This window comes from Bufo bufo, chromosome 2 (genome assembly GCF_905171765.1).
Source record: "Bufo bufo chromosome 2, aBufBuf1.1, whole genome shotgun sequence".
Classification (NCBI taxonomy): Eukaryota; Metazoa; Chordata; class Amphibia; order Anura; family Bufonidae; genus Bufo; species Bufo bufo.
The window spans coordinates 351,936,989-351,962,130 of record NC_053390.1 but is presented as its reverse complement, the minus strand read 5'-3'; the positions used below and the strand labels follow the sequence as shown (position 1 = coordinate 351,962,130).

Here is a 25,142-nt window from a genome sequence, read left to right as displayed (position 1 = left end):
ACACCCAGCACTCCCGACGATCAGCTGTTTGAGGAGACAGCGTGCGCACAGCGCACGTGCCATCTCCCTTCTCTCTTCCTGCTCTGCTGCTGTATGTCTATAGGACAGCAGCAGTGAACAGCACGCGCTGTCTCTTCAAACAGCTGATCGGCGGAGGTGTCGGACTGTGATTTTAGCACATTATTACAAGATGTGCCCCCCCCCCCCTTTTGATTTTGCCCTGGGTCACATTTTGTCTAAAACCGGCCCTGCACAGGTGGGATGTTACCATTTCTGGGATGTCATTACTGTACACTGCAGCATCCCTCTTACCTGCATCAAAACAAACATCTGCTTTTATAAAACCAAAAAAGGCAAAAACTAGAGTAACTTAATTCATTCCAGTTTTCATATTACAAAATATAAAAAAATGGACTGGTTGGAATTGGTACCATTTTTTTTGCCAATGAGGGTCGTTAAATCTCTGCTGGCTCCTCCTACCAATTTATGTCGCGATAAGCTACTTTTTATCAGCACCATCCAATTCTTTGCCATTTTGATAAGGCTACCGTGCAACTCCGCAACCAGCCACTAGATGTCATCAGAGAAAAAGGCTCTGTGCTGTTCCCATACTCAGGCATGATAAATCGAGTAGGATAGTGTTTGACAGCGTTCGGGATAAGCAATCCATTACCGATAAGAGACTGAGTGACATAGAGAGTGCATCAGACACCGTGTGTTCTTGGGAGTATGTGGGCTCTGTTTAGGGCGTCGAGAGCAGTCTCCTGCTCAATGAGGGTGCCCTGCCGGGCGAGAGCTGCAGTTAGTGGTGTGGGACGCTGTATTACACTGAAGGTGAGTCCTGCTCTTAGTGTGAGTACATGCATTATGTAAGAACATACAGTAAGCACATGGGAAGGCATGCTGAACTTACAGGGGGCGCCACTGATATCACAGGCTGAGGTGACAGCTTTGTGTGGCACCAGATCATATGACTGGGAATCATAGTCAGAACTAGAAGGGGCTGGGCCCCACAGCAAATTTTTGCCCCCCCCCCCCCTTCCCCACAACCCCCACTCCTGCAGCTAGTGAAGATCGCCCACACTTGCTATACTACCCCCCCCCCCCCACCCACTTAATCATATTACAAATATGAAACTAAAAACAACATCCGGGTTAGATTTTTTTTTTTGCAATTCTGGGGTTGTGGAACCTGCAAGTGGCGCGGTGACCCCATTCATTTCTATGGCTGCACTGCTACATTGCAATCCATGGTCGTGCACAAGATCTCCATGTAGCCCCAGCCAAACACGAACATTGCACCAAACAATGTGCACAGCTATACATCAGTATTGTAGGCTAGGGATCAGCAACCTTCAGCCCGCCAGCTGCTGTGAAACTACAACTCCCAGCATGCACACTTACTCAGCTGTTTTTGTAACTCCCAAAGAAGTGAAAAGAGGATTCTGGGAGTTGTAGTTTCAGAACAAGTAGAGCACCAGGGGTTGCTGATCCCTGTTGTAGGCCATCAATACTGAACTCCAGGTCCTCCACCAATCATCACAGTGAAAGGAGCTTCACATTCCTGCAAATCACCCCCCCCCCCCCCCTTTTTCTGTTTTGTTTACACAGACACAGTAGCCCCTCCATAAAAAGGCTGAGTTGAACATTACATCATGTAGTACAGATGCACCCCTCACATTTTTGTAAATATTTTATTATATCTTTTCCTGGGACAACACTGAAGATATGACACGTTGATACAATGTAATGCAATCAGTGTACAGCTTTTATAAGGCTACTTTCACATTAGCGTTTTTTGCGAATCTGTCATGGATCTGCAAAAACGCTTCCGTTACAATAATACAACCGCATGCATCCGTCATGAACGGATCCGGTTGTATTATGTCTTCTATAGCCATGACAGATCTGTCTTGAACACCATTGAAAGTCAATGGGGGACGGATCCGTTTTCTATTGTGTCAGAGAAAACGGATCCGTCCTGGCACACAATGTAAGTCAATGGGGACGGATCCGTTTTCTCTGACACAATAGAAAACGGATCCGTCCCCCATTGACTTTCAATGGTGTTCAAGACAGATCTGTCATGGCTATAGAAGACATAATCTTGCGTCTTGCTCCGCACCACATCGCGGACAGAAAAACGCTACAGGCAGCGTTTTGGTGTCCACCTCCAGTGCGGAATGGTGACTGAAAGGAGGCAAACTGATGCATTCTGAGTGGATCCTTTTCCATTCAGAATGCATTAGGGCAAAACGGATCAGTTTTGGACCGCTTGTGAGAGCCCTGAACGGATCTCACAAACCGAAAGCCAAAACGCCAGTGTGAAAGTAGCCTAACAGTGTAAATTTGGTGTTCCCCCAAAATAATTCACCACAAAGCCATTAATGTCTAAACCACTGGCAACAAAAGTGAGTACACCCCCAAGTGAAAATGGCCAAACTGTCAATATTTTGTGTGACCATCATTATTTTCCAACACTGCCTTTAACCTCTGCAGTAATCCTGGCAGCACTCATATGTCTATTTTTTAAAAGACAACCTCTAGATATGACGCTGAGCATGTGCACTCAACTTCTTTGGTCGACCATGGCGAGGTCTGTTTTGAGTGGATCCTGTCTTGTTTTCAGATCCTCAGAGAGTTCTTTGCCATGAGGTGCCATGTTGAACTTCCAGTAACCCCCCCCCCCCCCCCTCCGTATCGGCGATCGCTGCGGATTAACCCCTTCTATGCCGCGGTTTGTGTTTGAGGGAGCACATCGAGTCCCCGTGCTGCTGTGGCGGGGACTCGATGTCTCAGAAAGCAGCCCGATGCGTACAGAGGCTGCCCAATGCCTTGCACGGCATCGGGAACTGCCTCCTGCTGGAGCCGAGGAGATCCAGCCTCAGGCTTGGTCTCCTAGGCAACCTGTTAGTGTATTACTCTGTGTAATGCACTAACAGGCAATGCATTACAATACAGATGTATTGTAATGCATTGCAGAGGGAATCAGACCCCCAAAAGTGGATGTCATAAATAAAGTAAAGGGAAAAAAAAGTTAAAAATGTGTTTTTAATAAAATTAAGTAATAAAGTAAAAAAAGTAATGACTGGCTCTATAAATATACAGTGGCAAGAAAAAGTATGTGAACCCTTTGGAATGATATGGATTTCTGCACAAATTGGTCATAAAATGTGATCTGATCTTCATCTAAGTCACAACAATAGACAATCACAGTCTGCTTAAACTAATAACACACAAAGAATTAAATGTTACCATGGTTTTATTGAACACACCATGTAAACATTCACAGTACAGGTGGAAAAAGTATGTGAACCCTTGGATTTAATAACTGGTTGAACCTCCTTTGGCAGCAATAACTTCAACCAATAGTGTCCTGTAGTTGCAGATCAGACGTGCACAACGGTCAGGAGTAATTCTTGACCATTCCTCTTTACAGAACTGTTTCAGTTCAGCAATATTCTTGGGATGTCTGGTGTGAATCGCTTTCTTGAGGTCATGCCACAGCATCTCAATCGGGTTGAGGTTAGAAATCTGACTGGGCCACTCCAGAAGGCGTATTTTCTTCTGTTTAAGCCATTCTATTGTTGATTTACTTCTATGCTTTGGGTCGTTGTCCTGTTGCAACACCCATCTTCTGTTGAGCTTAAGCTGGTGGACAGATGGCCTTAAGTTCTTCTGCAAAATGTCTTGATAAACTTGGGAATTCATTTTTCCTTCGATGATGGCAATCCGTCCAGGCCCTGACGCAGCAAAGCAGCCCCAAACCATGAGGCCCCCACCACCATACTTCACAGTTGGGATGAGGTTTTGATGTTGGTGTGCTGTGCCTCTTTTTCTCCACACATAGTGTTGTGTGTTTCTTCCAAACAACTCAACTTTGGTTTCATATGTCCACAGAATATTTTGCCAGTACTGCTGTGGAACATCCAGGTGCTCTTGTGCAAACTGTAAATGTGCAGCAATGTTTTTTTTGGACAGTAGTGGCTTCCTCTGTGGTATCCCCCCATGAAATCCATTATTGTTTAGTGTTTTACGTATCGTAGATTCGCTAACAGGGATGTTAGCATATGCCAGAGACTTTTGTAAGTCTTTAGCTGACACTCTAGGATTCTTCTTCACCTCATTGAGCAGTTTCCGCTGTGCTCTTGCAGTCATCTTTACAGGACGGCCACTCCTAGGGAGAGTAGCAGTAGTGCTGAACTTTCTCCATTTATAGACAATTTGTCTTACCGTAGACTGATGAACAGCAAGGCTTTTGGAGATGCTTTGATAACCCTTTCCAGCTTTATGCAAGTCAACAATTCTTAATCGTAGGTCTTCTGAGAGCTCTTTTGTGCGAGGCATCATTCACATCAGGCAATGCTTCTTGTGAAAAGCAAACCCAGAACTGGTGTGTGTTTTTTTTATAGGGCAGGGCCGCTGTAACCAACACCTCCAATCTCATCTCATTGATTGGACTCCAGTAGGCTGACACCTCACTCCAATTAGCTCTTGAAGATGTCATTAGTTTAAGGGTTCACATACTTTTTCTACCTGCACTGTGAATGTTTACATGGTGTGTTCAATAAAAACATGGTAACATTTAAAGGGTTTCTGTCACCCCATTAAACAGTTGTTTTTTTTTTTCTTTACTAATAATCCCTATAGTGCGATCTCATGATACATAAGCAAATTAATCATTTTGGTTCAGTAGAATTTGAAAAGTTTTTGTGGCAGCATGCTTATTATGTACATACTTACCTGATTCGAGCATCCAGCGACGTCACCAGACTCTCCGCCTCCTTCCAGCGATGCCGGCGTCTTCTCTTCCGGGTGTACTTGATGACGTCATCGACGCAGGCGCATTGAGGATGGAGCGGTCGAGCGAGCGGCCGCCTCTCAGTGCGCCTGCGCCGATTGAAGACAGGTACGGCGCAAGCGCGAGATTTCAAATTCTAACAGCGCCAGCAGAGAACGATTCCCTTCCCTGGCCCTGTCAATCAGCATGCCGAGGGGGCGTCATTACCATCGGAGGATGCGGCTGCTACCAGCAAGTAGCCGCCCTACTTGCTGGTAGCAAGGTAATTAGCATATTTTAAAAATCGATTTTTAGCAAATTCTACTGAACCAAAATGATTAATTTGCTTATGTATCATGAGATCGCACTATAGGGAATATTAGTAAAGAAAAAAAAAAAAACGGTTTAATGGGGTGACAGAAACCCTTTAATTCTTTGTGTGTTATTAGTTTAAAGGGTTTCTATCACTTCGTTTCACCTATTTAGCTTTCAGACACTAGCGATCCGCTAGTGTCTGCTTTATCTAACCATCCTAATATAAGAGCTTATTGTCCTGCCGTTTAGCTAAAAAAATAACTTATATAGATATGCAAATGAGCCTCTAGGTGCTATGGGGGCGTGATTAGCACCTAGAGGCTCCGTCTACCTTAACAAACTGCCGCCGCCCAGCGCGTCCCTCCAGCCCGCCCATCTCCTCCGGAATGCGATGCTCCTCGTATTCGGCGCATGCGCAGTGAATGTCTGATCGCTTCCCTGCTCAGACATCTCCACTGCGCCTGCGCCGATGACGTCATAGTGCTCCGAGGAACAGGCGCCTAGAGGCTCATTTGCACCTAGAGGCTCATTTGCCTCTAGTGAGGCACCTAGAGGCTCATTTGCATATCTATATAAGTTATTTTTTTAGCTAAACGGCAGGACAATAAGCTCTTATATTAGGATGGTTAGATAAAGCAGACACTAGCGGATCGCTAGTGTCTGAAAGCTAAATAGGTGAAACGAAGTGATAGAAACCCTTTAAGCAGACTGTGATTGTCTATTGTTGTGACTTAGATGAAGATCAGATCACATTTTATGACCAATTTGTGCAGAAATCCATATCATTCCAAAGGGTTCACATACTTTTTCTTGCAACTGTAAAATAGATAAATACCATAAAAAATAAAATAAAAACTGTGTAAAAAAAAAGCAATTTTTGTCACCTTACATCACAAAAAGTGCAATACCAAGTGATCAAAAAGGCGTATGCCCCCCAATAGTACCAATCTAACTGTCACATAATCCCGCGAAAAATTAGCCCCTACCTAAGCCAATCACCCAAAAAATAAAAAAAAACTATGGCTCAGAATATGGAGACACTAAAACATAATTTTTTTTGTTTCAAAAATTTGTTTAAAAAATGCTGGTATTGTGTAAATAAAAAAAAAAGTATACATCATAGGTATCGCCGCGTCCGTAAGAACCTGCTCTATAAAAATATCACGTGACCTAACCCCTCAGATGAACACCGTAAAAAAAAAAAAGGTGTAAAAAAAGCCTTTTTTCTCACCTTACATCACAAAAAGTGTAATAGCAAGCGATCAAAAAGTCATACGCACCCCAAAATAAGTGCCAATCAAACCGTCATCTCATCCCGCAAAAATCATACCCTACCCAAGATAATCGCCAAAAAACTGAAAAAACTATGGCTCTCAGACTATGGAGACACTAAAACATGATTTTTTTTTTTGATTTTTTTTAAATGAAATCATTGTGTAAAACTTACATAAATAAAAAAAAGTAGACATATTAGGTATTGCCGCGTCCGTAATAACCTTCTCTATAAAATTATCACATGACCTAACCCCTCAGGTGAATACCGTAATTTTTTTAAATTAAAAACTGTCAGAAAAGCTATTTCTTGTTACCTTGCCTCACAAAACATGTAATATAGAGCAACCAAAAATCATATGTACCCTAAAATAGTACCAACAAAACTGCCACCCTATCCCGTAGTTTCCAAAATGGGGCCACATTTTGGGAGTTTCTACTCTAGGGGTGCATCAGGGGGGCTTCAAATGGGACATGGTGTAAAAAAAAACAGTCCAGCGAAATCTGCCTTCCAAAAACCTTATGGCATTCCTTTCCTTCTGCGCCCTGCCGTGTGCCCGTACAGCAGTTTACGACCACATATGGGGTGTTTCTGTAAACTACAGAATCAGGGCAATAAATATTGAGTTTTGTTTGGCTGTTAACCCTTGCTTTGTAACTGGAAAAAATGGATTCAAATGGAAAATCTGCCAAAAAAGTGAAATTTTGAAATTTTATCTCTATTTTCCATTTAATTCTTGTGGAACACCTAAAGGGTTGACAACGTTTGTAAAATCAGTTTTGAATACCTTGAGGGGTCTAGTTTATAAAATGGGGTAATTTTTGGGTGGTTTCTATTATGTAAGCCTCACAAAGTGACCAGACCTGAACTGGTCCTGAAAAAGTGGGTTTTAGAAATTTTCAGAAAAATTTCAAGATTTTCTTCTAAACTTCTAAGCCTTGTAAAGCCCCCCCCCCAAAAAAAAATGGCATTCCTAAAAGGATCCAAACATGAAGTAGAGATATGGGGAATGTAAAATAATAACTATTTTTGGAGGTATTACCTGGCCATACTTATAAAAGTAAAGAAATTGAAATTTGGAAATTTTTGGTAAATTTGGTATTTTTTTTATAAATAAAAATGAAAATTTTTTACTCCATTTTACCAGTGTCATGAAGTACAATATGTAACGAAAAAACAATCTCAGAATGGCCTGGATTAGTAAAAGCGTTTTAAAGTTATTACCACATAAAGTGACACTGGTCAGATTTGCAAAAAATGGCCTGGTCCTTAAGGTGAAATATGGCAATGTCCTTAAGGGGTTAAGGACCCTGCCATATTTCACCTTAAGGACCCGGCCATTTTATACAAATCTGACATGCGTCACTTTATGTGGTGACAACTTTAAAACACTTTTACTTATCCAGGCCATTCTGAGATTGTTTTCTCGTCGCATATTGTACTTCATGACAGTGGTAAAATTGAGTCAAAAATTTTCTTTTTTATTTATAAAAAAAATACCAAATTTACCAAAACTTTGGAAAAGTTAGTAAATTTCCAAATTTCTATTTCTCTACTTTTATAATAGATAGTAATACCTCCAAAAATAGTTATTACTTTACATTCCCCATATGTCTACTTCATGTTTAGATCATTTTGTGGATGCCATTTTATTTTTTGGGGACGTTAGAAGGCTTAGAAGTTTAGAAGCAAATCTCAGAAAATTTCCAAAACCCACTTTTTAAGGACCAGTTCCGGTCTGAAGTCACTTTGCGAGGCTTACATAATAGAAACCACCCAAAAATGACCCCATTTTAGAAACTACACCCCTTAAGGTATTCAAAACTGATTTTACAAACGTTGTTAACCCTTTAGGTGTTCCACAAGAATTTATGGAAAATGGAGATAAAATTTCAGAATTTCACTTTTTTGGCAGATTTTCCATTTTAAGCATTTTTTGTCCGCTAACAAAGCAAGGGTTAACAGCCAAACAAAACTCAATATTTATTGCCCTGATTCTGTAGTTTACAGAAACACCCCATATGTGGTCGTAAACTGCTGTACGGGCACACGGCACGGCGCAGAAGGAAAGGAACGCCATATGGTTTTTGGAAGGCAGATTTTGCTGGACTGTTTTTTTGACACCATGTCCCATTTGAAGCCCCCCTGATGCACCCCTAGAGTAAAAACTCAAAAAAAGTGACCCCATTTAAGAAACTACACCCCTCAAGGTATTCAAAACTAATTTTACAAACTTTGTTAACCCTTTAGGTGTTCCACAACAGTCAATGGCAAATGGAGATGAAATTTCAGAATTTCAATTTTGTGGCAAATTTTCCATTTTAATCCATTTTTTTGGAGTTCCTACTCTAGGGGTGCATCAGGGGGCTTCAAATTGGACATGGTGTCAAAAAACCAATCCAGCAAAATCGGCCTTCCAAAAATCATGTGGCATTCCTTTCCTTCTGCTCCCTGCCGTGTGGCTGGCTATACAGGGTTTAGCACAGTTTTTATTTTTTTGACTGTGTTCATCTGAGGGGTGAGGTCATGTGATATGTTTATAGAGCCGGTCGATATGGACGCGGCGATACCTAATATGTCTGCTTTTCTTTTTTTCCCTATTTTTTCAAACCTTTTTTTACTTTATTTGGGGAAAATGACGTTGTTGTTTTTTTACTTGAAACTTTAAATTTTTTTGGGGGGGGACGGCGACTTTATTTTTATCAACTTTTATTTCACTTTATTTTTTGTCCCACTTTTAGACTTCAACTTTTGGGGGTCTGATCCCCTTTACAATGCATTCCAATACTTCTGTATTGGAATGCATTGGCTGTAAGTGTAATACAGTGTGTATTACACATACAGCTTCCTGCCTGTGAGATCCAGGGGACTGGATCTCACAGGCTCTTCCCCAGAAGGCAGCCCCGATGCCTAAGGAAGGCATCGCGCTGCCTTCCCTGCTATCAGGTCCCCGTCACAGCAGCAGCAGCCGATCCCTGCCCGACATCGCACGTGCCGCGGTCAGCGCTGACCGTGGCACATCAAGTGTTAATGCGCCGGCATCAGTGATTTCACCGATCCTGACGCATGCGGCAGGGGTCTGGCTATCAGTGACTGCCGGACCCATGCCGCTGATCGGACGGGCGCAGCTCCTGCACCCGCCCGATCACCATGAAATACATGTACGTCACGGGTCTTTAAATCCCGGACAGAAATGACGTACATGTACGTCATGGGTCCTAAAGGGGTTAATGGCTGTGTGTTGTGTTATTTTGAGGGCACACCAAATTTACACTGTTATACAAGCTGTACACTGACTACTTTACATTGTATCAAAATGTCATATAGTCAGTGTTGTCCCAGGAAAAGATATAATAAAATATTTACAAAAAATTGAGGGGTGCACTCACTTTTGTGAGATACTGTACATGGATGAAGGGAATGCAGAACTCACAGAAGCAGCATGGCCCCTTCAGCATGGACTGTCACTATTCAAACAATTCTGACCTAAATTCCACTGGATGTTGATATGCTGCACAGGCAGCAGGATTATAAATGGAGGGACCTTAACAACATAGAGGAAAGGGGGATAACACAGTGATCTCCCTGAGTACAGATAATCTAGTCGATGCTACATGCAGTCCTATGTAACAACACAGATAACTCTGAGTACAGATAGATGTCGCTGCAGTCCTATGTAACACCACAGATACCACAGTGATCTCTCTGAGTACAGACAGTGGATGTTACCTGCAGTCCTAGGTTACAATACAGATGACACAGTGATGACTGTCTAAGTACAGATAATGTAGTAGATGTTAACAGCCCGGCTGAAGACTCCTCACTGGGCCTCCTGTGACTGCGGCCAGGGTTCCAGATCCTTTACAAGCTGCAACTAAATGGGGGCCTCGAGAAGGAGGGAGGAGGCCTGCTGGGCCTGACCTAACAGCTACCTGGCTCATGCAGTTATCAATAGACTTCTCTGTCTAGGGCAGCGCTGGAGAGAGAAGTCAGACTGTAGTATGCTGGGCCCCGGCCGCTACCTGGCTCCTGCAGATATTAATAGATTCCTTTGTGTAGCGCAGAATTGGACATAGGAGTCAGATTGTAGTATGGTGGGCTAGGGGAGCACCGTACTACAGCGGTAGTCACTATCTATCTAATCTTTCCACCTGTTTTTCCTGGCATGCGGGCAGGGCTTTTTTGTCTGGTAAAAATGGCAGCATACCGAATAGTTACTGAAGTGCAAAGGTGTCCATAGTCTTTAAATCTGCCCCTCTAGTTTATGTGGGTCAATTTGTATAGTTTATGTATCTTTACAACCACAGAAATGTGTTAACAACCTGATAAAACTGTAAAAAAACATGAGTTACAATTTATTTTTCTTTCTAGGGTCAAGCATGTTCACATCTACAAGTAAAAACTATCCACAAAGCCATTTTAGTAGCTATAAGCAGACCAGCAGGAACGCTGACAAGTACCAGGTACAGTGACCATTTAAAAGCTTTTCCAATTCCTTAGGAAGGAAACAAACAGCAAATGTTCTAAAATAAAAATAAAAAGACAACCTCCCCTCCAATCCAGTGCAGATGTTCCGGTGGGCCCCGTTGGTCTTTGTTTACAAGCCGCCAGCACATGGCTGGTGCAGCCAGTCAGTTGCCTTAGCAGCCCCGCGTCACCGCTCAGTGATGCCAGTAAATCCCGCGTGTCAAGCCAAACCTTTATATACTGCAGGAAACTAAAGGGGTGATTACAGAGACGGTGGGCTTATTAACCACTTGCTGACCACCCAAAGACTATAAACATCCAGGCATATAAAGTCAGGTCCATAAATATTGGGACATCTACACAATTCTAACATTTTTGGCTCTATACACCACCACAATGGATTTGAAATGAAATGAACAAGTTGTACTTTAACTGTAGACTGCCAGCTTTAATTTGAGGGTATTTACATCCAAATCAGGTGAACGGTGTAGGAATTACAACAGTTTGCATATGTTCCTCCCACTAGTTAAGGGACCAAAAGTAATGGGACAATTGGCTTCTCAGCTGTTCCATGGCCCGGTGCGTGTTATTCCCTCATTATCCCAATTTCAATGAGCAGATAAAAGGTCCAGAGTTCATTTCAAGTGTGCTATTTGTATTTGGAATCTGTTGCTGTCAACTCTCAAGATGAAATCCAAAGAGCTGTCACTATCAGTGAAGCAAGCCATCATTAGGCTGAAAAAAACAAAACAAACCCATCAGAGAGATGGCAAAAACATTAGGTGTGGCCAAAACAACTGTTTGGAACATTCTTAAAAAGAAGGAATGCACCAGTCAGCTCAGCAACACCAAAAGACCCAGAAGACTACGGAAAACAACTGTGGTGGATGACCGAAGAATTCTTTCCCTGGTGAAGAAAACACCCTTCACAACAGTTGGCCAGATCAAGAACACTCTCTAGGAGGTAGGTGTATGTGTGTCAAAGTCAACAATCAGAAGACTTCACCAGAGTGAATACAGACTGTTTACCACAAGATGTAAACCATTGGTGAGTCTCAAAAACAGGAAGGCCAGATTAGAGTTTGCCAAACGACATCTAAAAAAGCCTTCACAGTTCTGGAACAACATCCTATGGACAGATGAGACCAAGATCAACCTGTACCAGAGTGATGGGAAGAGAAGAGTATGGAGAAGGAAAGGAACTGCTCATGATCCTAAGCATACAACCTCATCAGTAAAGCATGGTGGTTGTAGTGTCATGGCGTGGGCATGTATGGCTGCCAATGGAACTGGTTCTCTTGTATTTATTGATGATGCGACTGCTGACAAAGGCAGTAGGATGAATTCTGAAGTGTTTCGGGCAATATCTGCTCATATTCAGCCAAATGCTTCAGAACTCATTGGACGGCGCTTCACAGTGCAGATGGACAATGACCCAAAGCATACTGAAAAAGCAACCAAAGAGTTTTTTAAGGGAAAGAAGTGGAATGTTATGCAATGGCCAAATCAATCACCTGACCCGAATCCGATTGAGCATGCATTTCACTTGCTGAAGACAAAACTTAAGGGAAAATGCCCCAAGAACAAGCAGGAACTGAAGACCGTTGCAGTAGAGGCCTAGCAGAGCATCACCAGGGATGAAACCCAGCGTCTGGTGATGTCTATGCGTTCCAGACTTCAGGCTGTAATTGACTGCAAAGGATTTGCAACCAAGTATTTAAAAAGTGAAAGTTTGATTTATGATTATTATTATGTCCCATTACTTTTTGTCCCTTAACAAGTGGGAGGCACATATGCAAACTGTTGTAATTCCTACACTGTTCACCTGATTTGGATGTAAATTCCCTCAAATTAAAGCTGACAGCAGTGGCGGATTACAATAGGGACGTTCTGGTCGGCAGCCCTGGGCCCAGCACCGATGGGGGGCCCAATGCTGACCCGAACGCCCACATACTGCGGCGGGGCACGGGAGCGCATAGCTCCCTGTCCCGTCGCCGATCACCGCCATAGGCTTCAGGCCTTGTAGGCCTGAGGCCTATGCGGTAGTGAAATCCCGGCGCAGGCGTGCGTGATGACGTCATCGCGCGCCTGTGCCGGGACGCAGCACTGTGACGCGCCTGACTCATCCCACCTTCCTCTGCGAGCAAGCGCCTGGCCCTGGACATAGGTGAGTATTTATCTTTTCATTTTTTGTTCATTTTTTATTTCATGTGCCTACTTTGGGGGGGGGGGGGGGAACGACACACAGGAGGACATATTAGGGAAGATAAATCGAGTACATGGGGGGGGGGAATGTGGGGGCTGTATGGGGCCAAATTATTATGGGAGGGAATACTATGTGGGGACAAATTACTATGTGGGGCAAATTATTATTAGAGGGACTACGATGTGGGGGCAAATTACTAGTTGGGGCAGTGTGGGGGCAAATTACTAGTGGTGGCAGTGTGGGGGCAAATTGCTATGTGGGGGCAGTGTGGGGGCAAATTATTATGGGAGGGACTACTATGTGGGGGCAAATTATTATGAGAGGGACTACTATGTGGGGGAAAATTACTAGTTGGGGCAGTGTGGGGGCAAATTGCTATGTGGGGGCAGTGTTGGGGCAAATTATTATGGGAGGGACTACTATGTGGGGGCAAATTACTATGTGGGGGCAAATTATTATGAGAGGGACTACTATGTGGGGGCAAATTACTAGATGGGGCAGTGTGGGGGCAAATTGCTGTGTGGGGGGCAAATTATTATGGGAGGGAATACTATGTGGGGGCAAATTTCTATATGGGGCAGTTTGGGGGAAACTATTGTGTGGGGGTAATTGCTATGTGGGGACAGTGTGGGGAAATTGCTATGTGGGGACAAATTACTATATGGGGCAGTGTGGGGGCAAATTACTATATGGGTCAGTGTGGGGGCAAATTACTATGTGGGGGCAGTGTGGGGAAATTGCTATGTGGGAACAGTGTGGGGAAATTGCTATGTGGGAACAGTGTGGGGAAATTGCTATGTGGGGGAAAATTACTATGTGGGGGCAGTGTGGTGGAAATTACTATATGGGGGTGTTGCTATTGGGGAGGCATTGTAGGGGCAATTCTATTATTTCTGGGGACACTATACAGGGATTATTACCTAGAGCACAGTATAGGGTGTTATTATTACTGGGGGCACTCTAGGGGACATTATAGCTGCTGTAGACACTATTGGAACATTTGGAGTAATTTATCAAACTGGTGTAAAGTAGAACTGGCTTAGTTGCCCATAGCAGCCAATCAGATTCCACCTTTTATATTTGACAGCTCTTTTGGAAATCCAGTTCTACTTTACACCAGTTTGATAAATTACCCCAATTATGTCTATTAGGGTCACTATTTTTTCAGCAGTATAGTTCCTTGGGCATTGGGGAGCACAACAGGCACAGTATTGGGGGTGGCAGGATGACACTGTGGGGACACCAGGATGAGGAGGTTGATGGAAAAATTGAGAAATCTAACATGTCTGTGTTACAAACTGTAGAGACGTGATGCGGCTGAAAGAATTTGCCATGGTGGTCTGGGTCAAATGGAGGAGAAGAGGAAAGAGAAGGTCTACATGACAGGAGATGTCACTGGATGTAAGAGGTATGTGGTGCTGTATTCTCCTCCATGTCTTTTTTTATTACAATTATATGTATTTTAAATTTGGCGACTAAATTTTTCAGTTTAGGACCCAATTTGGGGTATTTTTTTTTTAGTCTGAAGATGTCATATGGCCTAAGAAGAGACTCTGGCGCTCATGAAGCACCGCAGCCTCTTCATACAAAAGAAACAAACTAAACTAAACTAAAATGGAGGGGGTAGGGGCCCAAGTTGGGTAGACAGCCCCGGGCCTATCATGCACTTAATCCGCCCCTGGCTGACAGTCTGCAGTTAAAGCACATCTTGTTCGTTTCATTTCTAATCCATTGTGGTGGTGTATAGAGCCAAAAATGTTACAATTGTGTCGATGTCCCAATATTTATGGACCTGACTGCATCTCTGCGCAGATGCTAATCATGCAGCTGCAGGAGCAGGGTGGCAGCTGTCAGTGACAGCAGGACTCCCCATAGAGAAGCCAGGGACTTTTGTTTTTACTGCCCCTGCCTTTCCCATCGCTCTATACACAACACTGAAATACAGTGAGGTCCATAAATATTGGGACATCAACACAATTCTAACATTTTTGGCTCTATACACCACCACAATGGATTTGAAATGAAACGAACAAGATGTGCTTTAACTGCAGACTGTCAGCTTTAATTTGAGGGTATTTACATCCAAATCAGGTGAACGGTGTAGAAATTACAACAGTTTGCATATGTGCCACCCACTTGTTAAGGGGCCAAAAGTAATGGGACGTAATAATAATCGTAAATCAAACTTTCACTTTTTAATACTTGGGTTGCAAATCCTTTGCAGTCAATTGTAAGTCTGGAACGCATAGACATCACCAGATGCTGAGTTTCATCCCTGGTTATGCTCTGCCAGGCCTCTACTGCAACTGTCTTCAGTTCCTGCTTGTTCTTGGGGCATTTTCCCTTCAGTTTTGTCTTCAGCAAGTGAAATGCATGCTATATCGGATTCAGGTCAGGTGGTAGACTTGGCCATTGCATAACATTCCACTATTTTCCCTTAAAAAACTCTTTGGTTGCTTTTGCAGTATGCTTTGGGTCATTGTCCATCTGCACTGTGAAGCACCGTCCAATGAGTTCTGAAGCATTTGGCTGAATATGAGCAGATAATATTGCCCGAAACACTTCAGAATTCATCCTGCTGCTTTTGTCAGCAGTCACATCATCAATAAATACAAGAGAATCAGTTCCATTGGCAGCCATACATGCCCACGCCATGACACTACCACCACCATGCTTCACTGATGAGGTGGTATGCTTAGGATCATGAGCAGTTCCTTTCCTTCTCCATACTCTTCTCTTCCCATCACTCTGGTACAAGTTGATCTTGGTCTCATCTGTCCATAGGATGTTGTTCCAGAACTGTGAAGGCTTTTTTAGATGTCGTTTGGCAAACTCTAATCTGGCCTTCCTGTTTTTGAGGCTCACCAATAGTTTACATCTTGTGGTGAACCCTCTGTATTCACTCTGGTGAAGTATTCTCTTGATTGTTGACTTTGACACACATACACCTACCTCCTGGAGAGTGTTCTTGATCTGGCCAACTGTTGTGAAGGGTGTTTTCTTCACCAGGGAAAGAATTCTTCGGTCATCCACCATAGTTGTTTCCGCGGTCTTCCGGGTCTTTTGGTGATGCTGAGCTCACCAGTGCGTTCCTTCTTTTTAAGAATGTTCCAAACAGTTATTTTGGCCACGCCTAATGTTTTTGCTATCTCTCTGATGTTTTTTTTTTTTTTCAGCCTAATGATGGCTTGCTTCACTGATAGTGACAGCTCTTTGGATCTCATCTTGAGAGTTGACAGCAACAGATACCAAATGCAAATAGCACACTTGAAATGAACTCTGGACCTTTTATCTGCTCATTGTAATTCGGATGAGGGAATAACACACACCTGGGCATGGAACAGCTGAGAAGCCAATTGTCCCATTACTTTTGGTCCCTTAACAAGTGGGAGGCACATATGCAAACTGTTGTAATTCCTACACCGTTCACCTGATTTCGATGTAAATACCCTCAAATTAAAGCTGACAGTCTGCAGTTTAAGCACATCTTGTTTGTTTCATGTGAACTCCATTGTGGTGTATAGAGCCAAAAATGTTAGAATTGTGCGATGTCCCCAATATTTATGGACCTGACTGTAGCACTGTGTATAGAGATCGGAAAGCGGCAATCCTTTTTCCTGCTCCAGTCCCAGCAGTCATGTGAAAAAAGTAATGTTAAAGGGGTTTTCCAAGATTTTTGAACTGATGACCTATCCTCAAGATAGGTCATTAGTATCTTGAATGGTGGGTGTTGACACCTGGGACCCCTGCCGATAAGCTGCTTGAAAAGGCACCAGCGGTCGTAGTAGCGCCTCTGCCTTCTCTCAGCTTACAAAGCACAGTGCCATACATTTTATAGCTTCTGTGCTCGGTATCGCAGCTCAGCCGCATTTATTTTAATGGGGCTGAGCTGTGCATGAAAGCTGTGGGAACGACGCAGCGCTACTGAAAGAGCCTTCTGAACCAGCTAATCAGTGGGGGTCCTGGGTGTCAAACCCCCACTGATCAGATGCATCAGTAAAAATGTTTTGGAAAACCCTTTTAAATGCCTCACAAAGGTCTTGTATACACAAAGTGTAAAATTAAAAAATTAAAACATAATTTGCTACCATAAATCATACATCCCATATTTCCTGTTATGGAAAGGGGACATAATAAAAAAATATATACACTGCTCAAAAAAATAAAGGGAACACAAAAATAACAGATCCTAGATCTGAGTTAATTAAATATTCTTCTGAAATACTTTGTTCTTTACATAGTTGAATGTGCTGACAACAAAATCACACAAAAATTTAAAAATGGAAATCAAATTTTTCAACCCATGGAGGTCTGGATTTGGAGTCACACTCAAAATTAAAGTGGAAAAACACACTACAGGCTGATCCAACTTCGATGTAATGTCCTTAAAACAAGTCAAAATGAGGCTCAGTAGTGTGTGTGGCCTCCACGTGCCTGTATGACCTCCCTACAACGCCTGTGCATGCTCCTGATGAGGTGGCGGACGGTCTCCTGAGGGATCTCCTCCCAGACCTGGACTAAAGCATCTGCCATCTCCTGGACAGTCTGTGGTGCAACGTGACGTTGGTGGATAGAGCGAGACATGATGTCCCAGATGTGCTCAATTGGATTCAGGTCTGGGGAACAGGCGGGCCAGTCCATAGTATCAATGCCTTCGTCTTGCAGGAACTGCTGACACACTCCAGCCACATGAGGTCTAGCATTGTCTTGCATTAGGAGGAACCCAGGGCCAACCGCACCAGCCTATGGTCTCACAAGGGGTCTGAGGATCTCATCTCGGTACCTAATAGCAGTCAGGCTACCTCCAAAGAAATGCCACCCTACACCATTACTGACCCAATGCCAAACCGGTCATACTGGAGGATTTTGCAGGCAGCAGAACGTTCTCCACGTGTCTCCAGACTCTGTCACGTCTGTCACATGTGCTCAGTGTGAACCTGCTTTCATCTGTGAAGAGCACAGGGCGCCAGTAGCGAATTTGCCAATCTTGGTGTTCTCTGGCAAATGCCAAACGTCCTGCACGGTGTTGGGCTGTAAGCACAACTCCCACCTGTGGACGTCGGGCCTCATATCACCCTCATGGAGTCTGTTTCTGACCGTTTGAGCAGACACATGCACATTTGTGGCCTGCTGGAGGTCATTTTGCAAGGCTCTGGCAGTGCTCCTCCTGTTCCTCCTTGCCCAAAGGCGGAGGTAGCGGTCCTGCTGCTGGGTTGTTGCCCTCCTCCATGTCTCCTGATGTACTGGCCTGTCTCCTGGTAGCGCCTCCATGCTCTGGACACTATGCTGACAGACACAGCAAACCTTCTTGCCACAGTTCGCATTGATGTGCCATCCTGGATAAGCTGCACTACCTGAGCCACTTGTGTGGGTTGTAGACTCCGTCTCATGCTACCACTAGAGTGAAAGCACCACCAGCATTCAAAAGTGACCAAAACATCAGACAGGAATCATAGGAACTGAGAAGTGGTCTGTGTCACCACCTGCAGAACCACTCCTTTATTGGGGGTGTCTTGCTAATTGCCTATAATTTCCACCTGTTGTCTATCCCATTTGCACAACAGCATGTAAAATTGATTGTCACTCAGTGTTGCTTCCTAAGTGGACAGTTTGATTTCACAGAAGTGTGATTGACTTGGAGTTACATTGTGTTGTTTAAGTGTTCCCTTTATTTTTTTGAGCAGTGTATTTTAGTTGCAAGTTTTGCTATTAACAAAAAAAAATTTTAAAGCAAGAAACTTAATTCCCCCCCCCCCCCCCCCCCTTTTTTTCTGGTTATGGAAAATAAAAACGGCAAAAATAAGGCCCCATGTATCACTGAAAAAAGGCACAAAAATGATTTGCAAACCAAACGTGTAAAAATAAGCCTTCAAAGTCGCTTTTACTGAAAATACAGAAAATATGCCTGGTCAGGAAGGTGGGTAAATGGCCTGCTTGGAAGTGGTTAAGGTTCTTTTACATGCTGCATGGATGGATTGTTTGGTGTTTGTACTGAACATGTACTTTTTTTTATTAACAGTACTTTAGATGAAACTACCTATGAGAGGTTGGCTGCAGATACGTTGTATTCCCTCGCGGAGTTCTTTGAGGATCTAGGTGATCAGCCATTCACACCAAGTGATTATGATGTTTCCTTTGGGGTATGTGCTGTATCTTACTCTATTATCGGGGGCGCAGTCGATGCCAGGGGGTTTTAGAAGCTATATCGCTCAGCTTTCAGATTAGTATCTAAGGGGTTTGTCTGCATTTGAAGTCTGTACTTACATTTGAAGTTTATATACTTACCACATTCAGTTTAGCATTTCCCATCAGAGCAGGAGGAGCTGATGAAAATCTTCTATTGCCTCGAAGATTTAGAAGCAGAGTTTCATCTCCACTGTAGAGACTTTATGGAATAAATGATGTACATAATGCATAGCATATGGGATATTAGAAGTCACCAAGGAGTTCCACGACCACATAAAAGCATGAAGCTGCAGACGAAGTGCATTTATAGAGGGCACAGAACTCCAATTCCAGAAAGGGGCACATTATAATGCACACATCGGCTGTCGTAGAAACTCCTTGTGAAGAGTATGGGAGAAATCGCTGTCCACAATTGAGTGATCTTTTTCAGAACCTACGTTGCAGTAGGTCAGTTTTTCACTAGGTGCTGCTGTAGCCCAACTATACAAGTAGCTGCAGATAAACTTAGACGCTTCCTTCAGAGAGCTTCAAAGCTGCATCATTTTGACCACAATATGGTTTGTATCTATATGTAGTATTTCTTTTACAATAGCTGTGTTAAGTAGGCTTGGCAGACTATTAGAGATGCACATAGAGCGTATGTATGTGCATATGTTATGGTGCATTTACACTGCCACACAGAGCAGGCAATTATCGGGAATGGACCCTTCCTTCCTGATAACTGCACACTCGTCAGTGGAGGTGAAGAGCTACATTTACACGCAGCAATCTCCTCCTCTGCATGGAGCTGAGTGATGGCTACTGCTGTCGCTCGTCCTCATACAGATTCATGCTGTTCACACACGATCTGCTGCCCAGAAACAACCATTAATTCACCTGATGATTCCACCTAACAGTTTCTAAAGGAGCTCTGAAAAAAAGGTGAAATCTGATTGGTTGCTATGGGCAACTATGTCAGTTTTCCTTAACACCAGTTTTGCTAAATCTCCCCCTGTGAATCTGCATGTAGATTTATGGTAGTAAGGATTGTTCATCCCCATACCGCAGTAAAGGCTGCTAACCGAGCAGGTTTTTCCAAAGCTCTGTGTTACATAATCATCTTCAGTCACGGGATAAAAGCTCAGCATTAAATAGTTAATAACCATGGGCAAGCTTCTTCTGAACAGAGAAGCCATTGTGTTATTAATGTCAGGTCTGGAGTCACTCTTGCTTCCTTTAAGTGCAGCACTTTATGGTTACTTATTAGATGAACTGTAGTCGGTAATTTAAGTGTCGTCTATGCTCCTTACTGCAGTTTCTTTGTCTTTCTGGACATCATTAGAAGTTGATCATTTAGTTTTGTTTCCTGGTGTCCCAGTTTATTTCTAATCCAATGCATTATTAGCAACATAGAAATTAAAAGTAGGTTATGTACGTTATAAGGTTTGTTGTCAGATTCCATCTTGAATAGGAAACCCTGTCAAATTCATCTTCTATTCAGGGGTGTAGCTAGAACTAACTAGGCCCCACAGGCAATTTTTTTTACACCCAACCACCCTCATCCCCTTCCCCCCCAACTACTTAAAATAAAACCGTTGAATAAAACAAGTTGTCTTTGTATCGCCATTTTCTGACTTTATAACTTTTTTTTATATTCCTGCCTGAAGAGCTGAAGCTTGTGGGTTTTTTTGGGGTTTTTTTGTACCATTTTTGGGGTGCAATCACTTTTTGATCACTGTTATTTAATTTTTGGGAGGACATGTTAACCAAAAAATATCGAATTGCTTGTTTTTATTGTTTTTAGTTATGGTGTACACTGTGCCGGAATTTCTTTTTAAATATTTGAATAGTGTAGACACTGCTGTTTAGCCATGTACTAGAGATCAATATGACACCCTTACATAATCATGCATCCGATGCCAGCCCACGGACTTCTGTCTGTTCAAGTGAAGAGCCTCTGAAGAAATCTCTTCCATCCGACTGATGTGCAATATCTTTTGATACCACTCCAACATGGAAGGGACATGTGTCGTGTATTACTGTCTTGGCTGCTGAAACACAGAATCGTAGAAGGGTTTTCTTCTGAGTAGCGATTGACCTGGGTAGGATGGAAAGGAGCACTACTTGAGGAGAATTATTGACTGATTTCTGAGAAATTGCACTGTAAATTGTTAGAACTTTATCCCAAAAAGGCTTAATCAAGAAACATCCCCACCACATATGTAACATTGTACCCTTGTCCTGCCCGCAAAACACACACATGTCTATGGTACAGTGGAGAAAACTTCATGCAACCTAACCTTTTTACCACTCCCTAGGCTGTATGGTAGTGCCCAATTCTTGCTCCCAAGCTGAAATGAAGCAGATTCTGATAAATGAGAGAGGCCGTATGTGTCGGGGGGGGACGACAATAAAAATAACTTCTCCATCTCAGAAGCAGAAGAGCTGAAAGAGCACTGTTCCCCTTCAGAAGAAATATAACCAAGATGGTCGCATAGAGGCTTGCCTGGCAGAAAAATACTGAAATGAGGGCAATAGGGATCCTGACACAAGATGATGAAAGTGAGGGTCATCCTCTGCCTTAAGACCAAGGAAAGAGTTCCGTCTGACACTAGGTGGAAAAGAAGAGTCGTGAAAGATGGGCATAAGTGGGCTATTTCTCCTTGAGCTGATACCTTTCAGCGTTAAGGAGTCCCATTATTAAGTTTGTTTAAGTAGAATGATACGTTTGACCAATTGTGGCATGTTTAAGTGGGAAAGAATAAAATACCTGTTCTATCCGAACTCATTCTTGGCTGTATCTGACATATCAGAAACTGAATTTCCACTTAACGGGTATACTAATGCAAGAAAACAGCTGTCCCAGGGGCTGCATATTCTGTACAAAAATAAGTGAATTAAAACTTCTTATACCCATTCCCACTACTGCTCGTCCAATGGTACTTGGGTCCCCAGTGTACTCCACACCCTGCTCCTGTCTCTACACAACAGGAAATAGCTGTGAATGCTGCTCACCCAATCACTGGCTGCAGTAATGACCTGCCTTATTGGTTAAGCAGTCTTCACAGCCATGTTGAGACAGGAGCAGGAAGTGGAGCTCAGCAGGGGATCAGCTAGGTAAGTATAAGTTGACTTATTTTTTGCAGCCCCTGGGACCTCTTTTTTTTCTTAACCCTTTAAAGACTTATGGTTATAGAGATAAGTTAATTAATAATAGACCTGGACAATACATCAAGGGGTCTTGGCATCAGCAGTTGATTGTTTTGACATAACCAACAGGATACCCTGATATTTATAATACGTACTATAGGATTTCTAATGGCAGTTTTTATTTTGCTTGCATTGCCAGAATGGGGTCCTAACAGTTAAAGTCGGAGGGAACATTGGAACTTATGTAATCAATAAGCAGACACCAAACAAACAGATCTGGTTGTCATCTCCCAAGAGGTAAGTGCAGATACATTAGATATTCTTTCTGATCTTCTTGGCTTTTCATCCACTTATATTTTAATTCAGGGATCTCGTGTTACTAAACATCAGCTGTATATTCACAAGGCCATTTACCAGTATGTTAGTAATTCTGCAGTATCAGTAACTGCACAGTGTGGGAATAGAACAATTTCCATATCATGGTAACACAAGGTCTGACAAGTCCTCTTCTGTTGTAAGCTTTAGGCTCTAGTCACTCTTGCAGGTTTAGTCATTCTTTGAGGCTTTTTTGTCACCTCAGAAATAGGTCAGAATCTGTAGACTGCCTTAGTGAATCTTGGCCGTTCCACAGATCTCCCATATGATGCAGCTGAGGCCTGTGCTTTGCATATCAATATGGCAACCAGGCAGGACTGTAATGACATTGCCCAGTGGATTCTAACTGCATATTGTACTCAACACCGTGTCCTTATGACACACTGGAACAGCACATGTTGTACACTAGCTTGTACCTAAGCATCCATTTTTCATAAAGAATAAGATGGACATTCATAGAATTAATGCATAATTCCTCTACAAACATTTTCCAGTCAAGAAACCTTTTACAACAGTTGCAGCCTTTTTTGACGTATCTGGTTTCCATCCCCTCATTCAAGCACATGTTCTTCAGTAACTGCGCCTGGCTTCATAGGTGGGGCTTCCCTGTCCTGTTCTCTCCAAGGCCCGAATTTCAAGTAAATGGGATGTCCAACAGGAATAAAATATTTCCCTTCTGTGGAAAATGTTAAATGATTGGGATTGGGTCCTGACCGATCCACTTGATTAGTAGGCACATCACCAGTGATGTGTGTGCAGGGGGTTTGCTGACTGGCTCATTTCGGTAGCTAAGCAAGCCCCCTTTTCTAATACAGTTGAAGCATAGACAGAAAGGGGAGCTTTGCAGCCAGCCCCCTTCACACACATCACTGGTCATGTGCCTCCACAGGAAAGTTGTCCTGTGCTGAAGATAAGCAGAAGGTGGATGTGCTAGGACTGGGCCTGGCAGTGTGAGATCAGAGTGATGGGACATTAGGTCAAATCCGTTAACATTTTAGACACAAGGAAAATATTTTTTTCCTGCTAGATAAACCTTTTAATTTCAGTGACCATGAAAGTTATGTCTGTTAACTTTCTCCAGTAATTGTAAACCCATCTCTGACTATTTTATCTTTTTTAGTGGACCTAAAAGATATGACTGGACTGGACAAAGTTGGGTATATTTACATGATGGCGTATCTCTTCATAAAATTTTAGAACAAGAACTTTCCCTTGCACTCAATGCTACTCTGGACCTATCTACCTTGGTGTATTCATCGTGATGGACAGTTCGTCAACTTTCTTGTACAATGAAGTCTGATGCTCTCATAAATGACTACTATGCATTTTAGTTCTGTTAATGTGACTTTGATCACAAAACCTTTAGACATTATGGAATCTGCTCTACAATCCCTTTTTACATTCACATCTTTGCTATTGAACCCCTATGTGTTATAATGAAATGTTTATTAAAGTGCTCAAGCATTAGGGCATTTTCTTTTAAGCAACCGTACTGGAAAAACAAACCATAACAAGAGCGTGCATCAAAATTAGGCATTCTGCCAGAATATATCATCGGTGTGTAATCAGTTTAAAGCGACCCTCCAGTTCAAGAAAACTATTTCACATTAACTGGGGAACGAACAGAACAGTTGCCTGCCAACCTTTTATTTTATTTTTTTATTTTTTATCTTTTCAGCTTCACATCCCCCAAATGCCATGCGCCGCCAAAATGGCCTCACTGCTTCTCAGGCCTTATTCACACGTCCGTTGTTTCTTTCCTGATCTGTTCCGTTTTTTGCTGAACAGATCTGGACCAGATCTGGACCCATTCATTTTCAATGGGTCCTGAAAAAAAACGGACAGCTCAATGTCTGATTTTTTTTCAGGACCCATTGAAAATGAATGGGTCCAGATCTGGTCCAGATCTGTTCAGCAAAAAACGGAACAGATCAGGAAAGAAACAACGGACGTGTGAATAGACCCTTAGATTACCTTGTACATACTGTGTATTTGTTAGTCCAAAATATTTTTTACTGCCCTCAGATTGGCCTGCACTGCTCATGTGAGCAGTAGTTGGCCAATCCAAGAGCAGGGCTGGACGAGTGGGAGGCATAGTATGCATCATGTTGTCTGATGATCTTGGATGGCAGAAGAGGAGCATGGGAACTTGCAGATCTGCAGCTGAGAAGATGAAAAGGAGGTCACCAGGTAACTGTTTGTTCTCCAATTTCTCAACCCCCCACATGTGCCTGGCCCCTGACCAGTAATATCCTTACCCCCCTCCCTGCACTGCTCCTGGTCCCCGCACCGCCAATGCTGCTTCTCCCTGCACGTGGATGAAAACACCCATGTCGGGAGGGGGAGCAGCCAATGGCAGGCGGGGATGGGGATGAGCCTCCCTAGCATTGCGGGTGACGCTAGGGAGTCCC

At 43.1% G+C, this 25,142-nt stretch overlaps 1 protein-coding gene across 1 annotated transcript; it reads left to right on the top strand.

Annotated features, from left to right (window-relative positions):
* The first annotated feature begins 674 nt into the window (after positions 1-674).
* On the top strand, positions 675-24,141 carry FXN (frataxin). The gene is made up of 5 exons (XM_040420318.1): positions 675-834; positions 10,740-10,831; positions 19,061-19,181; positions 22,556-22,653; positions 23,852-24,141. Exons 1-5 carry the CDS (start codon positions 730-732, stop codon positions 23,991-23,993), a joined length of 558 nt encoding a protein of 185 aa, XP_040276252.1. The 5' UTR covers positions 675-729; the 3' UTR covers positions 23,994-24,141.
* Positions 24,142-25,142: the final 1,001 nt, after the last annotated feature.